The 20016-nt window shown below is 36.2% G+C and overlaps 1 protein-coding gene across 5 annotated transcripts in view; it reads right to left on the bottom strand.

The window, feature by feature from the left end:
• Nucleotides 1-20016, bottom strand: part of Unc-13-4a (BAI1 associated protein 3) — a 132603-nt gene that overhangs the window by 11347 nt on the left and 101240 nt on the right. For 3 of the 5 annotated variants that reach the window (XM_076443284.1, XM_076443286.1, XM_076443285.1), the window contains exons 6-17: nucleotides 19322-19388; nucleotides 16896-17088; nucleotides 10086-10232; nucleotides 9911-9955; nucleotides 8340-8496; nucleotides 5882-6085; nucleotides 4996-5154; nucleotides 4325-4494; nucleotides 3819-3926; nucleotides 3512-3661; nucleotides 2405-2456; nucleotides 985-1026 (exon numbers count right to left, since the gene is read on the bottom strand). In XM_076443284.1, the coding sequence (XP_076299399.1) occupies nucleotides 985-1026; nucleotides 2405-2456; nucleotides 3512-3661; nucleotides 3819-3926; nucleotides 4325-4494; nucleotides 4996-5154; nucleotides 5882-6085; nucleotides 8340-8496; nucleotides 9911-9955; nucleotides 10086-10232; nucleotides 16896-17088; nucleotides 19322-19388 (1494 nt within the window). Of the gene's footprint in view, nucleotides 1-984; nucleotides 1027-2404; nucleotides 2457-3511; nucleotides 3662-3818; nucleotides 3927-4324; nucleotides 4495-4995; nucleotides 5155-5881; nucleotides 6086-8339; nucleotides 8497-9910; nucleotides 9956-10085; nucleotides 10233-13579; nucleotides 16625-16895; nucleotides 17089-19321; nucleotides 19389-20016 lie in introns of those variants that run through there. The other 2 variants (XM_076443287.1, XM_076443288.1) reach the window with 2 other exon arrangements.

Raw genomic sequence — 20016 nt, 5'->3', positions numbered from 1 at the left:
CCATTAATGTAGGTATAATATCAATAGGAGTTTTTTCTACATGATCAATCATTTTCACATTACTTCTTATGGGAAAGATTGGTTTGGTATACGTCCTATTCGGTACAAGTCCAAACACCGGGAACGGATTAAGGTCCGTATACCGAGGTACCACTGTACGTAAAAAGAAAGTGAAATCACCGAAGAGTATCTATAATTTGTTTTGGAAATAGCTAAACTAATTCCTATAGTACCTACGTTACTCGAAATTTCATCGGAACATGTGTTTTCTTGTTATGTACAACGAATCTCTAAAATGAGAGATATTAACATGCAGGCGATCCGTTACGCATGGAGATAACGAATGTCTAACGTCAGCGACCGAATACTATCTTTCGGATTTCGTCTATTTCCCTTAAGCAGGTCCTCCAAATTTCTACCTCTACAATCCGAGAGTACTCCACACTCTCGACAATTCTGAACTCGAGGGGAATATTTACAAGAGACCGGTGATTTAGAACAGAGCCGGGGGACTGGTGGCCCATGGGACACACACTGTTTGTGTCCCCAGTTCTCAGTGGCTCGTGTCCTATGAAAGAAATAGCGTGCGGCCCGTGGGCCAGTTCCCCGGCTCTGGAAACAAAGTTAAGTTAGGAATTGTGCTGCAGAGTGGAAGGCCAGAAAATCAATGGTGGGGGTCGCGCAGCGACGAACATGTAATCGGAAAACATGTTCGGAAAACTGCCATCTAATCAGTGACCCCCCATCTTATTTGCGATCGACAAACCGACTGGATGGAAACTGCAATTTCTTTTTTGTGTGTGATTTTTACAGTTTCACGCTTCTCTTTACGAGCAGCTGAATTGTCGAGGGCAAATAAATGCGAGACGTCGCGATCAGACGGCTCGAGTGGTCACATACAGAAGGAGTTTCGAAGAAGAGAGAAGACAGAGAAAAAAGAAGGGGGAAATTAACATTTGGTGGTTTGTCGATGAAAAAAAGTACCTCAGAAGTGTTCTCCATGTGTGTCGCCACGTGTTCCGCCAGCTATGGACAAACATCTTGTGTACAGTAAGATCGCGATGACCTGACGGACATATCGCACTTCATCGGTTTCCGTTCAACCTGGCCTTCAGGTCACTGCGATTTGTTTATTTATAGGGTGTCCCTAGTCAAATGCAACAATCTAACTTGCCTCAATATCCTCCTGAAACTTTATCAATTTCGCGAACGTGATATAAATAACAATGACCATAGAACAGCGCTCGGATTTACTTACTCGCGACGGCCGAGTTTCGAAGGCTACGCCCCCCTACGCGCGTCTCGCTCCCCGTGGCGGCCCTAGTTCTCCTAAGCGCCCGAGGAGCTTCAAACTATGACCACAGTGTATATTATACACTGCCACGTAACGGTTCATTTTCACCATATCGATTAGTGAATCATGTACTTACATATACTGCTCTTAAAATGCTAGGACCACATACGAATATTTGTTCAATTTGATAAAAAAGAAACATGTAATGACGGTGTTCTTCTGTTTCCAAGTCGGACATCTTCAAAGAAAAGAAAACGTGAAAATATTTGGAGAGTGTTACGTGATTTAGCAATTCAGACTGTTATACGAAATTCTTAATGTAAAGTATTGTATAAGTATATGTTGTCATTTACGCACTGCTAGCGAGAGAATTACTTAATTTCGGGATAATTTTTTCATCTATTTTCAGCCACGCAAATATCGCGGAAATAAAATCTTACAATTTCATGATACATCACATGCGGTCCTAGATTTCTTACCGATAGTTTCATCTATGATCCGAGAATGAAAACGCCCGTGATACTTATTCCTTCGAAATCGGTCGGTCTCCGTGAATTACAATAAAACTGAATAAACGAAATGTTGAAAATTAATTTTCAACAATAATTTCAGTTTTGAACATTTTTTATGATTTTCATTTGAATTTCATGGTCCACGTGATAAATAGTAATAATAAACAGAATTGTCCATCGTAACGTACACGGAACACCCTATATATAAAGAGTAATATGTTTTTGCAGTTATTTCGATGCAAGGACGTCGACCGAATTCGCAGATGATGTGAAAATTAATTGTAGAAACACGGACACACATTGATATTTGTCTTGTTACTTTCACATCAATGTTGAAAGGGATTTACAGTTATCGTTTCCAACGAGTTCGAGTACATACATAATTGTCATTTTGAAGAAAAACACGATCGACGTCTTGACTAAAGCATATAAGCCAAACATAGCACATCCAGCTTTACGAAACAGTGAATAAAATATAGTTATGTGTTATATGATTGTGTGCTTTGATTCTGCATCGTCACGGACTATCAAGTGAGTATCTTAGATCTTTCGTTTACTCTTTCAATTGTCAGATCACATTTCGCATTCAATTGCTTACCAGCTTGTCCAATTGTTTATACACCGCCGCGAAATATGGCACACCATTCGTGCTGAAACATAATATTTCATCGGTTGTTTGTGATCTACCATGGATGCTGTTTTTTTTTTTTGTTTTTATTTAGCAAACGTAAATAGATCGCACAGTGCCTCGTTTAACACTGCGATATTGTTGAATTTCTTCTCGGGGATTTTCAACGAGAAAAAATATTTTTTGGAATTATGTTTCTGTACTCGTCTATTGGATGATTGCAAAAGTTCGTGCTCGATTTTCAGAGACTTCAAGTGGTAGTGTGACTATACATATAATTGAGTAGTAAAACTGTTATTTCAAAGTGTAATATGATTAATTTGTCAAATTGGACACAAGCTTTTGCAATCGTCTAATAAGTTACGCTGAAGGTAAGAAATTATTTAATAAGAATTGAAAATGTACGAAAATTTTATGCATGCATATTAGTAAAAGTGTTTTAGCTAACAATCACATTTGCCAGAACAATTGAAGCATTACAAACTTGTATTCTGATTATATTTATGTTAATATCTGGTTTCCTTTTCTGCACCCCCAGTAAAAAGTGTTCGATCAGTCAAGATCGAAGATCATTCGTATATTTAATGTGAACCATTTTTTCACTTATGATAAAGACAAACAAAATGATTAAATTTGTCAGACATAAAGAAGATGCTAATACGAATATGTCTTTTCTTAAGATACAAAACTACTTGTTTGAAATTTTACCAATTGTTATAATGCTGTGTCGTGCTATTCATTTTTTTTTATTATTTTCAAAAGTCTCTTTGTATTTATCTAATTATATTCAATAATTTCGTTTTTAATAATCCTTTCAACAATCACACTTATGTTTTTGATCGAATATTCTCTGCCAGGGGTAGCAATTAGTTCTCAGATTTTTTTTCGGTATATACTCCGAAATAATAATATTCAAGAGACGAAAAGTATTACTATAATATTAATTCATTAACTTAAAGATAGTCAATTTAATACGATGGCATGTGTAGTGCAGCTACATGTACAGCATGTTAGAGTTTCAGATTAACAGAGGAAAGAAAGTAATTGCTCAGAGTGAAAGAAAGTTAATGTATTCACCATTCAAAAAGACTGTTATAATAGGTCAACCCTTGCTCCAGGTCTACCAGTAATGCAGTTACTAAGTTTGTAAAGTCTTGTAGGGCTTTGTCTGCATCTTGATCTGGCTCTTTGTCATAACACATTGTTTGCAGTCTCATGCTTTCATACCTGGGAACAATAAACATTAGTAACCTAGTAATTTTTCAAAGTTGTAACAAAAGTAATTATTGGTAAAAATCTGACGTTAATGGTTGTTCACCGAGTACCAACAAATAAGCATACACAATAACAAGAAAATATAAATTCATTTAAATCTATCACCAACCAATCAAGGGTTCCCTTTCTTAAGGCAGTTATAATTTCTCCACGAATTTCTTTGTTGAAAGGACAACACGATCGGAAAGCTGGCATATTTGATAGCAATCCTAAACACCTGTAAGAAAGACCCATAAACTTTAATCATATTTATAATGTAGTAATTACGAAATCGAAATAGTATAATATAATTATGTACAAGTATCCAGTAGAAAGTGTAGAAGTTGTATTCATGTCTACAGGAGTGTTTTGCTCAGAGTCGCCAGATGAGCATGATTTGAGGGGAAAAAGTTACCCTCTCTCTCTCTCTGCCAGCACCGGATTAGTCACGTGACGCGCGGGAGGGTGGGGAAGGTAGAGTGGGGAGACAAGTTTTAATCTGACGACTCTGATTTGACTAGTACTAATAGCAGTTACATTGATTCATTGCAATTGTAGTTTACTATACAATTGTAACTGTATTTTATTATACAAATGTAACGTTTTGTTTAATGCTACTGTTCAAGGAATATTCACCTAAGGAGATAATCCAGTTTTGAGATCGACGGTCGATGCAACGGCGGATAAAGTATGCGGTGCTGTCGAATTTTCTTTAAGGAGAAATCGAGGAAATCGTTGAAGGAATCAGCGAGACACTGTGCCACGTCTCGAGAAAGTGTATCCGTGTGCCACACTTTATCCAACTCCTGCAAGCCAGTTCGTGTGAATAATAGAAATGATCATAATATATTGGGGTAAAGTGGGGTATCCTATAGCAAACAATTTTACAACGAAGAAATGCGGAACAGAAATTTTTGGATTTGTTTTTTTAAAAGATGTTTGTGGCAGACGAATTTGCCAAAGAACTCCGGCAGTAGTAGAATTGATGGTTCCTTTCTTTCCTTTATCATTTTATTATAACTTTACACATGTGTGCAATATATACATTTATATGTAATGAATAGACTGCGGATCTTTATGCATTTATGAAGAAATAGTTTGGATGGAATATAAAACAGTAATAGAGTAGAAAAATTTAAGAACACTGTAACATCGTTTTTAATGTAACAAAGTTATCAACAATCAATGCAGAATATTTTTAGTTTGCATAAAGGTCCGCAGTCTCGTAATAAATATTTATTTTATTTATTACGCTGCAGGATACCCGACTGTAATACGCAGGTAAGTGCTGGAAGATTCGTGGCAACCTGAAGAAGGCGGTAAAGAATCCGGGGATCGCAGTTTGGCTGTCGCGAGGTCGCTACCCATCTAACTAACGCTTGCTGCAACTCCGTGACATCACCTTGGACGGCGTGTTGGTGAAGAATTGTTAGTGCCGTTTGTGGCAATTCTCCCGTGAAGTCTTCCTAAATTGTCAAAAATGATGGCCATCGTTCATACATGTATTTTGACATTCTAAACCTGAAGTGTTCAGCTGTGTTTCCGTTAGCTCCGATTAACCCTTATCGTTAAACCGAGTCCAGAGCCAAACTCTCCGGCAGTTTCAAGTATTATATTAAAGTATTAAAGTGTTAGCATTATAATAAAGTTTAAGTTTAAAGCATTAATTAAAGTTATTATAATAAAGTAGACGTGTGTGTGTTTCTTTAGTTTTAATAATTATTGTAAAATCGTATTGAGAATAATCTATTTTTATTTAACACAGATCGTTCATTCATCAGAAAAGTGACACAACACAAAATATATTCTAAATAGAGGTTATAATAATAAATATTATATATGAATTATGATTATAACTAATGTACTTGACAATTAACCCAGTATCTAAATAACAAAAAATTATTTTACGTTTCCAGATTGGTGATATACAGGGTGTCTCAGCTGAAGGAGGCCACCTAAATGTCTCCTTTATTTTTAATGGCACAAAAAAAATATTTATAGTATAACTTAAATGGTATCGAAGGAGGAATATCATAGAAGAACAATTTCTTTTCTCCGGTTATTTTTTCATAGATTTTTCAGTAAGTAAATGTCAAGAATGTTCAAGAAGTAAATGTCTCATCGAGAATATTCGAAGCCTGTGGAATGTTGTAGCATCTGATTCTGGAATTGTTCCGTGCTATTTATACGTACCCCTTGTTTGTGCATTTCGTGGTTGAGGAAAACAGTATATAGTCTTTCTTGTTGCCTTAATTCACCCCAATTGTCTTCCTCAGAAGTCCCTCTATCCTCTCTCGTCGATAGCCACAGCTTTAATCTAATTCTACCCTGAATGGTGCTGCGTTGTGTTCTCGCTTCGAGTTTGTACCATCGATCGAGTCCGGTGCTCGGAATGTCCTGATAACAGATCACGAAAATTCTTCGCAACGCTCGTTTTGATATATTATATAATGTGGGAATTAATATGCTGCTTTTTGTAATCGCAACTTGTCGTGTCCTTTATCACGGCATTGATATATTCGTCAAAGTACGAGGCTGCCATTTATTATCTGCCGATGCAAAATGATGTACACACTACGTTGGCATTGCGTGATCTAAATGACGAGATTATGCGAAGAGGGATTACTGCGTATAAATATACACGACTTATTGAATTAGCAGACGGCAGAGGAATAAAGTGTATTTGTCACTGAGAAATAAAAAAATTCTGTTTAACTGTTGAATGGCTAGGAATGGTTGTTGTAACTTATTATTATTTATTGGGTTGACAAGAAAGTAATTTCGGTATTTTAATGTGAAATAAAATCAGTAAAATATTTTCCATTTTGTTCGATGATCTTTCGCCGTCTTTCTGGTAGCTTCATAAAACTTGAAAGTTTTCCCAAAATTGGCTTTTATTTCATCTTAAAATACCGAAATTACTTTCTTGCCAACCAAATTAACGAGTAAAATTACTCGAAATTTAATATTGTAATTTTTTTCACGAAATTATCACAGTTTATAATTTCTCAAGAGTGGGAAATTTTTGTTTAAATATGTTTGCGAGCTTTGCAGGAAACTTTAACGCAGAGCAACTAGTGCTCCGAGAATCGATGACGTAGAATCGGCTACCCCCACCCTGCTGACCAGCGCGAATTGACACCGAATGGGCGGGGGGAGCGCGGTAGTGGGGGGAGCCGATTCTACGTCATCAACTCTCGGAGCACTAGTTGCCCAGGACCGCTTTAACACTAAACCTACCGACCATCAAAAGTGAATGATGTGTATAGTATTATAAAAATAACAAGATTAAATTTATTTATATTTCGTGCGATTTTTACTATAATATATACCAGAGTCAAAAAATATATTCAATAAATTCCCATGAAAACACCTTTACAGTTTCAATAATTGTCAAATATAAAATCTAAAATGTTAAAAATAACAAGATTAAATTTATTTATATTTCGTGCGATTTTTACTATAATATATACCAGTGTCAAAAAATATATTCAATAAATTCCCATGAAAACACCTTTAAAATTTCAATAATTGTCAAATATAAAATCTAAAATATTAAAAATAACAAGATTAAATTTATTTATATTTCGTGCGATTTTTACTATAATATATACCAGAGTCAAAAAATATATTCAATAAATTCCCACGAAAACACCTTTAAAATTTCAATAATTGTCAAATATAAAATCTAAAATATTAAAAATAACAAGATTAAATTTATTTATATTTCGTGCGATTTTTACTATAATATATACCAGTGTCAAAAAATATATTCAATAAATTCCCATGAAAACACCTTTACAGTTTCAATAATTGTCAAATATAAAATCTAAAATGTTAAAAATAACAAGATTAAATTTATTTATATTTCGTGCGATTTTTACTATAATATATACCAGAGTCAAAAAATATATTCAATAAATTCCCATGAAAACACTTTACAATTTCAATCATTGTCAAATATAAAATCTAAAATGTTAAAAATAACAAGATTAAATTTATTTATATTTCGTGCGATTTTTACTATAATATATTCCAGAGTCAAAAAATGTATTCAATAAATTCCCATGAAAACACTTTACAATTTCAATCATTGTCAAATATAAAATCTAAAATGTTAAAAATAACAAGATTAAATTTATTTATATTTCGTGCGATTTTTACTATAATATATACCAGTGTCAAAAAATATATTCAATAAATTCCCATGAAAACACCTTTAAAATTTCAATAATTGTCAAATATAAAATCTAAAATATTAAAAATAACAAGATTAAATTTATTTATATTTCGTGCGATTTTTACTATAATATATACCAGTGTCAAAAAATATATTCAATAAATTCCCATGAAAACACCTTTACAATTTCAATCATTGTCAAATATAAAATCTAAAATGTTAAAAATAACAAGATTAAATTTATTTATATTTCGTGCGATTTTTACTATAATATATACCAGTGTCAAAAAATATATTCAATAAATTCCCATGAAAACACCTTTACAATTTCAATAATGGTCAAATAAAAAATGTAAAATGGGTCATTTGACACCTCTAGGTAGGTTTAGTGTTAAGCCATTTGGTATATTCAAAATATGATTCTTAAAAAATTTAGAACCAAGGTGGGACATAATAAAAAGCATTGAGTACCTGAAGAGGGATATTCACGCAGCCGAGGAAGTCGTCCTGTCCGCCGGACCTCGCGCTCTGCGCGATCTGTTTGAAAAATCGTCCGAGACCCTTGACGCCGCGTACCTCGTTCAACTTGCTAACCGCGTCGAATACCGAAGACTCGTCGTCGTGGTCCCTAAAACTATGTCTGTCAGGACAACGGAAACACTTCCGAGCGGAAGATGCACGTATGTGGTCGCAGAATAAAAATTCACAAGAATGTGCCGCACACGTTCAGAAACTCAGAGTTTTTCGAGGGTGACGCCTCGAAGTACAATGGACCTTCGAGGTTCAAACGGTTCCAAATTTGAACAAAAATGTGTCCGATTCGAAGCACGAACGAAAACGCGTAGCTCGAACAAAGAAGCACAGTCTCATTTGACGGCAGCAAACGCCCGGGCCAGACAAGCGGAATGCGAACCGAGAAGAAAGAAAGCAGAAGAATGTTCGTCATTTCGACGCTTGTTAAAAGGCTCATCTCTGAAATTTAATTAAACTCGCATTGTTTCAAACGGGAGAACTTCATTCAATGTTCGAACTACTCGACGATCGAACGGTCTCCTGGAACGAATTATGTTCGAACTTCGGGGGGTCTACTATAATTCATTGCGTCACTCACTTTCCGTGGTAAGTACAGTTTTTATAAGATGGCGATTGATCACAGAATGTTCAGATCCAATTTATTTTGACCAAGACAGTGATGTGCTTTTGCTATAAATATCTGATTCAATTAATTGTTCAACATTAGTAACACTAATATCTCAGTGATGCAAAAATGTTCCTGTTATTGCTATACAAATTCTGAATCAAGTTTATGTGTTATTTGGGTTTCAAAAAGTACGATTCATTTTTGACCCACGGTTCCCTCGAGAAGTTTGTTCCCCTCGACGAGCAGAACACGAGACAATCATTTAAAAAATTTAACCTTGAGAAAATCGGTCAAGGTCATTTTTGCAGAAAACTTTTTTTCACAGATCTTCGCCGATCCTAAGGTGTAGAATCACGTTCGCAAAGGTTTTTACACATAATTTCTTGACACCCTGTACAACAAGAATTCCAGAATCACATTACGTCTGTCGATGAGTTGTTACTTAGAACTGTCAGTTTACGTTCCAGATCAGAATTTCTTTCTGTTCCTATACACACATATTCCCAAGTTCTTGTTTTCTGTACACGCTCTGAAATTTCTTCAACCGTTCGACGACGGAGGTGAGATGCTCATTAATTTATGAATTTAGTAGGTTCATGCTTGAATTGATATTATTTTTAATCACTAAATTGCAGATCTGTTAACATGCAGATGTTCTAACATGTTAACAAACTACAACATTTAATAAAACTAACTACCATTTTCTTGATGTTACTAATTAAGATTAGAGTCGCTACATGTATAAATCATTACATAATGCCTAATACGCTTAGCGAATAGAAAATTCGAAGGTTAAAAAGTGACTGACGGAGAAATTCTGTTTCGCTGTCAGACCGTTCTCCAGCCGACGGTTAAAGAAATCCCATCCGACCGCAAATGAACAGTTAACAACCTTACTCACCATATGTCCAGGTGTAGGATATCTGTGTGGATGTCGTCGATGTCGCTGGGAAATGGAAAAAAAAGTGAGTGTTAGGTTTTATCGGCGGGTGAGTTCGATTGGACGTGTAACGCGTTTCCGATTTCGGAACAATTAGAAGGAAGACAAGCTTCCCGGAACGGTTGGTGCTGCTTACAAACGAAACTTCTCGTTCCATCGTGGGCTGAGCGTGTGCGGCTTCACCGTGGTCGCCCGTATAAACTTCGCCGGAACCGCGCCGCTTAAGGACTCTCGATGTTCGCGTCTGCTCGCATGCTCCTTTCGCTTGAACGACAGCCTGAAACTGATTTCGAACAGCTACAATACCTTTCCCCGACCTTGCCATGTCGCTCTCTGCTTCTATCACTGGCTACAGTTCCCCGGGAATCGCCATGATTAGCAATACCAACAAGTCGGCACTTAGCTCTCGAGGAATTGCCCGTTCCAGTCAAAGGGTAATTCGATTGAAACGTACCCACGCTATTCGAGACATTAAACATTCGATCAAGCAACCAACCTACTTTCGTCCTTTGACCAGCCACCGAAATGAACAGTTATCACGTGTGTCAGTGTTTCATAAAAATTAACAGAAGCCAAACGCTATCCAACCACCACATATATATGGTACGTGAGTTGGTTAAATCAGTGGTTGTCAGGAAGAACGCCGCTTGGTCATATACTTTCACTTTCGAGATGTTGCCGATTAAAGTTGTGATCACTAGACAGTGGATTTTATGCATTTATGGCAAAAATGAGTAGGTGTAATTTAAAACAGCAAGACCACTAATGCTTTGACATAGGACATCGTTTAAATTGCACTATTTTTTCAGCCTTTCGAATTTATTTTCATCACTTTTTCTGGTAAAGACGCAAATCCTATACTATACAGGGTGTCCCAAAATTCCTTCAACAGCCGGAAATGGGAGGTTCCTGAGATCATTTGAAGCAACATTTTCCTTTGCAAAAATGTTATCCGCGGCTTTGTTTAGGAGTTATTAACGAAGAACACGGACCAATCAGAGCGCGACATAGATGCGAGTTGGCGCAGTCGGCCAATAGACAGTTGGCGCGCCGGGCCGACTGCGCCAACTCGCGTCTAAGTCGCGCTCTGATTGGTCCGTGTTCTTCGTTAATAACTCCTAAACAAAGCCGCGGATAACATTTTTGCAAAGGAAAATGTTGCTTCAAATGATCTCAGGAACCTCCTATTTCCGGCTGTTGAAGGAATTTTGGGTCGCCCTGTAGAACTTAATTCATGCATAAACTGAAATTTTTTGAAATTATGACGTGCGGCGTTTTTCCCAGCAAATAGAGAAACCTTCAATGTATTTTACATTTTACATTTTACAGTTTGAACCACAACAGCGTGAAAATGATATCTGGGATACTTGATACCAAAGTCTCCTCTGATACGCAGTGTCGTCAGATTGAGACTTGTCCCCCACTCTACCCTTCCCTATCTAAGCCTGCAACTGCATCCAACTGAACAGTATATTCGAAGTTCAATCGTAATCATTAGACTGCGGATTTTATGCATTTATGATAAAAATCGGTACGCACAATTTAAAGCAGGGTCATATTAAAAAGATTTAAGGAGATGAGTGTATTAGTTTTAGTTTAACAAGATAATTATGAGAAGAAAAATTTTTTTATTTAGCTGTGTCTTTCAATAAACGTAAATATTTTTTATTTCGCATAAAGATCGCAGTCTAGTAATCATTAATCCTCGGACAACGGACGATTGTTATAGCTATGTAATTGTTAATGCTTAGGACCGTTCACAGCTCTGATTAAAAATTTTTAGAAATTTACTTTTGATGGTATTTCGTGTAGACACATTAGTGTTTTCGATAGCCTAAATAAAACAGCTATTCAGTTAATTTAATTGCCTCAAATTGAGTACTTAAATGACAATTTTAGTTAATAAGTGGGTTAATAATATTGTAATTAATCAGAATAATCAAAAACTCTTATAATATCGATGAACAAACTCCGCCTCTACAGTAGAAAAAAATTTGAATTTTTATATTTAATTAATAGACTGCGGATGTTTATGCGATTTTCAATGTTTGCAGACAAATTTTAAGAGAAAGTAGAGTAAAATAGAATCTTATTTCCTATGATAGTAGCATTTCTAGATCTGAAATAAATAGAAACTGTACTAGATTCTGTTGAATTTTATATTCCACCCTTTTTCGAACATTTTCAGAAGCCACAAATGCATAAAGATCCGCAGTCTATTAATTAAATATTATATTAATAACAGTGGTTAATAATTCTTCGATTATTTTATAATATTTTAATTCGATATCAACATCCGAGATCCTCTCTCAGGAGAACGGTATTCTATATGTTCGGGTAAAATTTAGGTAAAATTTGAAGTACACATATTCAACCGAAAACGCAGTTTCGCAATGAGCAGCTTTAAAGTTCGAAATGATTGTCCGCGTACAGCCTGTGATTTCTATATGGTAATTACGATCATATAACTCCCATAGTTATGTGAATATCTACAACAATTTTCTGAAAGCTATTCATATTAGTGGAGAAATAATTTTCTGGAGATAATAATTTTAATGATTCTCCGAATCACATATCACGGTGCTGGTTTGTATGAATTCTTCGAGGCCTTGTCGATTATTGGCATTCTAAAGTTGCATCCATGAGGGATTATTTAACAAATTCATTCAAAAAATAGCTGACCCAGACGCTTATATCTTTGAAAAGCGTGGTAAACGACGTCGAATGGGCCTCACGCGTTGATGTTGCAGCGATGAAAAAATCCTTAAAGGAGAACACTTTCCTCGCCGACTCTTCGAGTGCATGACTACGATTCCACCAGAGTGGCTATCGGTAGCGGAAAATTGATCCTGCCCCTAGAGGATCATGGCTTCGCTTCTGCAGACCTTTGTTGGAAAGTTTCAACAGATAAGACATCGTCTTATCCTAACTCCATTTTTACAAACACCCTCAGGGAAGCAGTAAACGGTTTCCGGCTCTTAGAGGGTTGTTAGAATCTTCAGTAATTCGGGAAAATAATAGTCACAACGAAGGAAATGGCGGTCTTCCATTCATAAAGGCGAAAGCGCGACAATAATACTTCTCTGTTCCTATTCTACAGATTCAGTTCTCAATTTCTTTCTCATCCGAAAAATCAGGTTTGCGTTCGGAAGAATTAGTTTTAATCCGAAACTCGATAAAACGGCTAAAAAAATCGTACGTCAATTTTCAAGATGCCATTTTAAAGAGATAACTTCGTTCTTTAAATCTATGATGGTTTTAGTCGCGAAAAAAAATTTTTGAAGTCTCATAAATATTTAAATGCACATTTTCAATAAAATCTTAGAGTAAAATTAACGATGGATGAAGAGACTTCGTTACACTCGATATTTTCTGGGACATCTGAATATCACTCTGGATCACACGATGAATCACTTTCAAGATGGGTGCACGTCACACAATTGACACAATCGAAAAATATTGCAGGATTTCGACGAGAGCTATTGGCTATGGAGATCACTGAATCTATGTCTCTAGAGCAGCATTTCTATCGAGCGAGTTAGGCCCACTTGATCGACGTGAACACCTAGTCGGGAGCACTAGTTGATTGGATTCTAGTGGAATCTCGTCGCGGGGGAGAGTGGTTCTTACATAGTTTCTAGTTGTTTGATGGCCAATTTCTCGGTGTTCGGCATGGCTGCTCGACGGGGGAGCCCGGAAACGACGAAAACGCGACACGATTGACTGGCACGTGGTGTGGTCGAACGTGGACACACGTTCCGCGATTGCTGAAGAACTAAAATTAATCGCCTCGCCGCCTCCGACGCTGCCGAAGACAATGGCCGCGAGATAGAACCGCGGACCGCGTGATTCTGAATGCACCAGCGCGGCCTTATTCTGCCCGCGAACCGTCGCGTCGCAAACAGAACTTGCCGCATCCGGCAACACCTCATTGTTATCGCGACGCTTTGTGGAAATGTCAGTCGAGCGAGAGGCGTCTGGAGAACGCGTGTCCCTTCTGTTACGCGGAACGCCGCACCCCCCCGGCGCACTGTCTTCAACTGATCGATCGAGTTACCCCCCTGTACGTAATAAGATTAATCGATCACGCGAGAAAACTTTTCTACGTTGATCATTACCAGGATGTGAACTCCGTCCGATTCCAGAATGATCTTATCAGGCGGGGAGATGACAGGCTCTTCCTAGCCGCAGATAATTGCTTCGCGGAGTTCGATTAATTAGGGGCGAAGTTAGGCGCCTCCTAATGCTTTTAATAGAAAGCGAAATTTAGCTGGAACAAGTAACCATTTATTTTTTTACCAGAGGTCCGAAATAACAGTTTTGAAATGTTTCTGAAGAAAAAGTCCTGTGAAAATTAATATTTATTCAGATGAATACCAGTTATATAATACCGAAAAATAAAATTATAAAAAATTTTTTTTTTTGTAACCAATGTAAGTTAAACACATTCCAGTATAGTTTGTATCTTGTGTTACTGTTCCAAACATTTTATTATATAGACCATGTTGATGTGTACACGCTTGAGGAGCATTTATTTCTGTTTCTATGCGTCCCCGCACATTTTCTACTTCTCTGTGACTTGCACCGCTTCAAACGGAAACAGGCAGCAGCGCCAATGTTTGTTGCTGGCAACACAAACACGAAGAAACTTGTCGACAATGAGCAGCGATTTTTTTTTTAAATGAAAGAACATCGACAAAAAGTTGCTCGTCTGTTCTTAATATTAAAACTCATTATTAGACTGCAGATTTTATGCATTTATGATAGAAATAGATAGATCGAATATAAAATAGTTAAAACATTTGAAGAATTTGAAAGTGCTGTAGCATTGCATTCAACCCAATAAAATGATTCGGAAACGAAGTAAATGTCTACGTAGTTCCCGTGTCTTGTAATCGATACAAACAATTTTTATTTTGCATAAAAATCCGCAGTCTGTTTGTTATCTACCAGCGATTACTTCACGATTTTTCGAAGTCTAAGGATTTTTTAACAGATTTTTTTGATCAAAAAAGATTCTTAAGCTTCCACTAATACTTCGAATTCCGAGAATCTAAAATGACTTTACGAAAAATTGAAACTTTCGCAGTGAATTCAGGCAAATAATTAAGTGGATATCGGAGTCCTACGCAAGTTCCCTTCAATAAATACAAATCTCCGTAAAACAATAGTGTGCGCTCGTGGAATATTGACGCGAAGTTAATTCGACGAGTGAAACCGTGAAATAATAGGGCTTTGTCGCACAGTTAAACACAGCTACGTGACATGTTCACGTGAGAATTATTCTCGAGAGATACATTCAAGTAATTTATGATACGCCTCCGCACGAAAGGAGTCGCCAAGGGTTCACGGAGCCGGCTATAGTTTCGTTCGCACCCCCTCTCTCAATGTAAATACATTTTCTTCGGGACACGTCGATCTCAGTGATACCTGATATAAATGACTTGGCGTCGAGTAGGTCATTTTGATCTAAGACGTTAAAGGTAGATCCCTTGCGAATCTAGGTCAAAATAGATACACGCAACACCGTTCGAGGGTTGAGATAGCAAGCACACTAGGACACACATCGCGCGATCTCTGCCGCGATAGTCTTATAGTAGACTGCTACATCCTTCAGAATATTTTTGTCCACGGTGCAAACGTCGATAGTGTTATCTATTTCTATTTGGATCAGACCTTTCCGTATCAGCAACTTGGTGAAGTGTTCGTTTGGTAAGTGAAAATCCTTTGTTTAAATTAACAAAAATAGAGTATTCTGGTGTATGCAGTTATTAGATAATTATGTATATTTTGAAATTTCAGGGGTGGTTCTCTATATAACACTACAAGACGAAAATGAAGAATAAAACAATTGCAATTTCACAAAATAAAAAATGTTTGCATTGATTGCAGGATACAGGAGCCAAGTAAAAAATTTGATGCTTCTTTTAATTATTCTATTAAGCTGAAACTAATGCATTCATGTCCTTAAATATTTTTAATATGTCCACTGCTTTCAATTATACGTAGCCATTTTTGTCATAAATGCATAAAATCCGCAGTCCAGTTATTAGTAATTAAAAATCCGCCTGAAGTACTGCAACCCGAACAACAAAGGTGTACGTTGGGTAGGTCATGGATCCGTTGGGGCCCCAATAACAACCGAGGTAAATGCGTATCTGTCACGCATGTCCATGCTGAAGCCAACGTACACCTCTGTTATTCGGGTTGCAACACTTCAGGCGGATTTTCCATTGTTAATAACGAAAAACGGAAATCGGAATATTTTTATTTTTCATTTTCGCCTTATATCGTCATACAGAACCAGCCCTTTAAATTACCTCCACCTCGAGGGCCTCAGCAGGGAGATAAAGTAATTCTATAGAATATTTAACTGATACAAATTCTTTTGCAACCATTTGTAAAACTACAAGTAAGTAAACCTTCGAATGCTTCACGGGGACAGGCTTTTATTTCATTTCCACTGATGTTATACAGTTCAAAGGTCACAGGGTTCACTTATCATTTAGCTAACTGTAGTACCCATTAAAAGGACGAGAGCTATAATCTAGTCATACCCGATTTAATTATCCTAGAATCTATTGAATTTTTCTAGAGTCGATCAAACTCGACCATAATCTGAATTCCATTATTAATGCTCACCTTTCTCGTACACGTATATTCTGTCCAATGGAATTACCATCTGCGAACGTAATAATAATTGAACATTCCGACAAAGCGACGTTTAATTTACAGGCCGACAGATGAGGTTCGATAGAGCACGATTACCGGGTTAAACCTTCGAAAGTTGGAGCAGCTCATGGGTCTATTTTATACTGTTCGATCTGCCTTAAATTTGAAAACTTTCGGGGGTCGGAGTTTTAAGTTTTAAGACCTTCAACGCTCGGTTAACCGGGGGTAATCGATCGTTGGCTGTGCAAACGGAAGCATCGCTGCCTCGACTTACCTATGGTGCTTTCGCAATTTCTCGTGCTGCGAGTTTTCGGTTTCACCGCCATCGGAAAGGGCCCGGGTTGCTTGCCGCGGAGAGGCGGGGGGTGTGTGGGGCGAGTGTGCTGTTAAATTTGTCTGAGGACTTGACGGCACACTTGCTGTACTACCCGGTTGAATTCCCAGCATACAGTAAGGATCGCTGAATCCTGCGGGCAATACAGATCGTGTCATTGTACGGTATCGTGTTTCGACATGCGTGAGCGAGATGTGCACTATATTTGTGAAAGCTCCATTCCCTCCCCCATCCCTAAAAACTTCAAATTTTCCACGAAAGTATTTGAACGCACTTTAAAACAGTATCACTTTCTTATGATCGGACCAAACGAACTGACTTTTTTTGAGCAATTAGAAGAATTGATTTACCAAATGACATGCACAAAAGATTTTGAACAAACTGCAATTGATAACAGAGTTGTGCTAATTCAATTACATTGTAATTCAATTACACAATTGAATTACATTCAATTTAGGCCACCTAAATATCTCCTTTATTTTTAATGACACAAAAGTTATTCATGGCATAATTTAAACGGCATCGAAGGAGGAATATCATAGAAGAACAATTTCTTTTATCCGATTTTTTTTTTCATAGTTTCTCCAAGGTCATCGTTATTTTTTTATCGGCGAAACTTATTTTTCTTTATTCCATGTTATAGCGGCTGAAAAAATACATTTGAATATGCTTAAGTCATTAACAAGATGGAATAAAAAAATAAGTTTTCACGATGAAAAATAACGATGACCTTGAAAACACTCCTTCGATAACATTTAAAATATGCCAAAAATATGTTCTTTTTGCCATTAAAAATAAAGGAGATATTTAGGTAGCCTCCTCCAGCTGAGACACCCTGTATAGTAGTTCAACTACGTCGTAACTGAATTACATAATTCAAACCTTTCAATTAATTACTGTAATTAATATATAATATAATTAATAATTAGTTTGCTGTCTATGCGGCGTAGTTTCTATTCCTCTTCCTCGTTCATAACACGTAACGCTATTTTATAATTGTACTCCAACGAATTTCATTGTAATTTAATTACAAAGTATTTTATAATTGTACTCCAACGAATTTCATTGTAATTTAATTACAAAGTATTTTATAATTGTACCCCAATTGCAATTACGTGTTATACTGTAATTTAATTGAATGAAGATCTGAATTATAAATTACAATATGACTGAATTACAATGTATGAGATGATTGCATAAGTTCGTGCCCGCGATCTTCATAAATGTCGCAAACTGTACTGCACGGTGGAGTTGGAATTTTCATTAAGGGCCCAAATAAAAAAGTTTTAAAGAATGCTTTTGTAAATTGTGATTTTGTAGAAAATCTTTTTTGCAGATCATTTAGTAAACCAATGCTTCTAATTATTTACAAAACATCAGGTCTTTCGTGGTAAAAAAAAAATACTTTCGTGGTGCAATGTATGTAGTTCACTGATGAACAAATACTATAAATATAATATAATATCAAAATAATGTTGTGTTATCGTCGACATTCCTGAACATCAAAGTGATCGAAAATATTGGAAATATAAGTTAGTTATTAATACACAGCGTGATTGTGTGATTAACATGAATACCTCATTGGTAAACATGTTAGAACATGAATTGATGCAAGTGTATCAATTACAAACCTATCTGTATCAATGTTATCAAAGCACAGCACAATTTCAATACTGCCTGCAGTATGATCGATGCAGTGTTTATCATTCCAAATGTCCTGTGTTGTTTTCCGTATTTACCGAGTACATACTATTACGTGTCAGTTGTTTAATTGCCATTCAAATGAGCAGAAGAATTCATTAGCGTTATTCATTAAATTTAAATTGATATTTAGTTTTCCAAGTGGATTATATAATTTAATTGTTCCAATTGTCGTTGACTCGATTTATCTATTATTCAGATATAATTTATATATATATATTATTAAAATGCTTTTTTGAATTTATATTGTATGAAATCATGAAAATTGAGAAACGTACAGAAGTTCAATTTTCGCTGCGTCAAAGTTTATGACATCGGTGACCCTGCCAGGATTATGTGCATAATCCAATAGAAAATTCATCCATGTTCCTGTCAACTGGATAGATCTCGTATCGATATCTCTCGAAAGTGGATGGTTACGAGTTTGATAACTAGACCTTTAACTAGATTTTTATGCGTTTACAGCAAAATGGAATAGATAAAATTCAAAACAGTTGAGAAACTTTAAAAATTGAAGATGTCAATATATGATTTTGCCTCTATTAAAATCATAAAGGGGAAAAAATAGCGTTCAGTTTAGTTTCTATCTCTTACAATCCATGCAGACAATGTTTATTTTACATAAAGATCCGCAGTCTAGTGACAACGATAAAGAGAATTCTTACCGTTTGCATCTTTGGCTTCCAATCCTTCGGCTTCAACGACCACAACGCTCAGAACAACAATTGGGGGCTAGAACAGATATCAAACTAGCTGTAAAAAAATTCACACTCTGTGAAACTCTGATTCTAACGGCTTCGTTTGATTTTTCTCGCTAACAATATTCATATTTATAATATCATAGATTCCCGATAGGAAATACGAGAAGAGATCAACGAAGCGGAATTATGAATTTACGTGTAATCACTTTGATTAATAAGTTCTTTATGCAGAATACGCGGCTAAATTAACTCGATTCTGAACTAATATAAAATCGATTTCAACTGAAATTTATTCCATCCAAATAATTAAATTTGTTAAGTTAAACACGATATGGATATTCCTATAAAATATTCACAATCGTGAACAACAGTATTGACACAATTAGTTATTTAATTATACGCATATATTATACAGGGTGTCCCACGTAATTAGTTTTCACGGTTTTTCAAGTACAAAAGTTGATCAGTTTTCGATTGGCTATACATTGCAATAAAAAAAGTTCGAAAATTTTTTCTTTTTCAGTATTGTCAAGGCCACCTTCATTTTTTTAAATCGCACTTGGTATTTTTGACTTGACAGTATTATAGCCTGTATCAAGACGAATTCAACGATCTAGTATACCATGACCTTCGGATGACCTTGAAGTACCATTTTTAAA

The sequence above is a fragment of the Lasioglossum baleicum genome, chromosome 18 (assembly GCF_051020765.1).
Source record: "Lasioglossum baleicum chromosome 18, iyLasBale1, whole genome shotgun sequence".
NCBI lineage: Eukaryota > Metazoa > Arthropoda > Insecta > Hymenoptera > Halictidae > Lasioglossum > Lasioglossum baleicum.
This window is presented reverse-complemented; position numbering and strand designations above follow the sequence as displayed.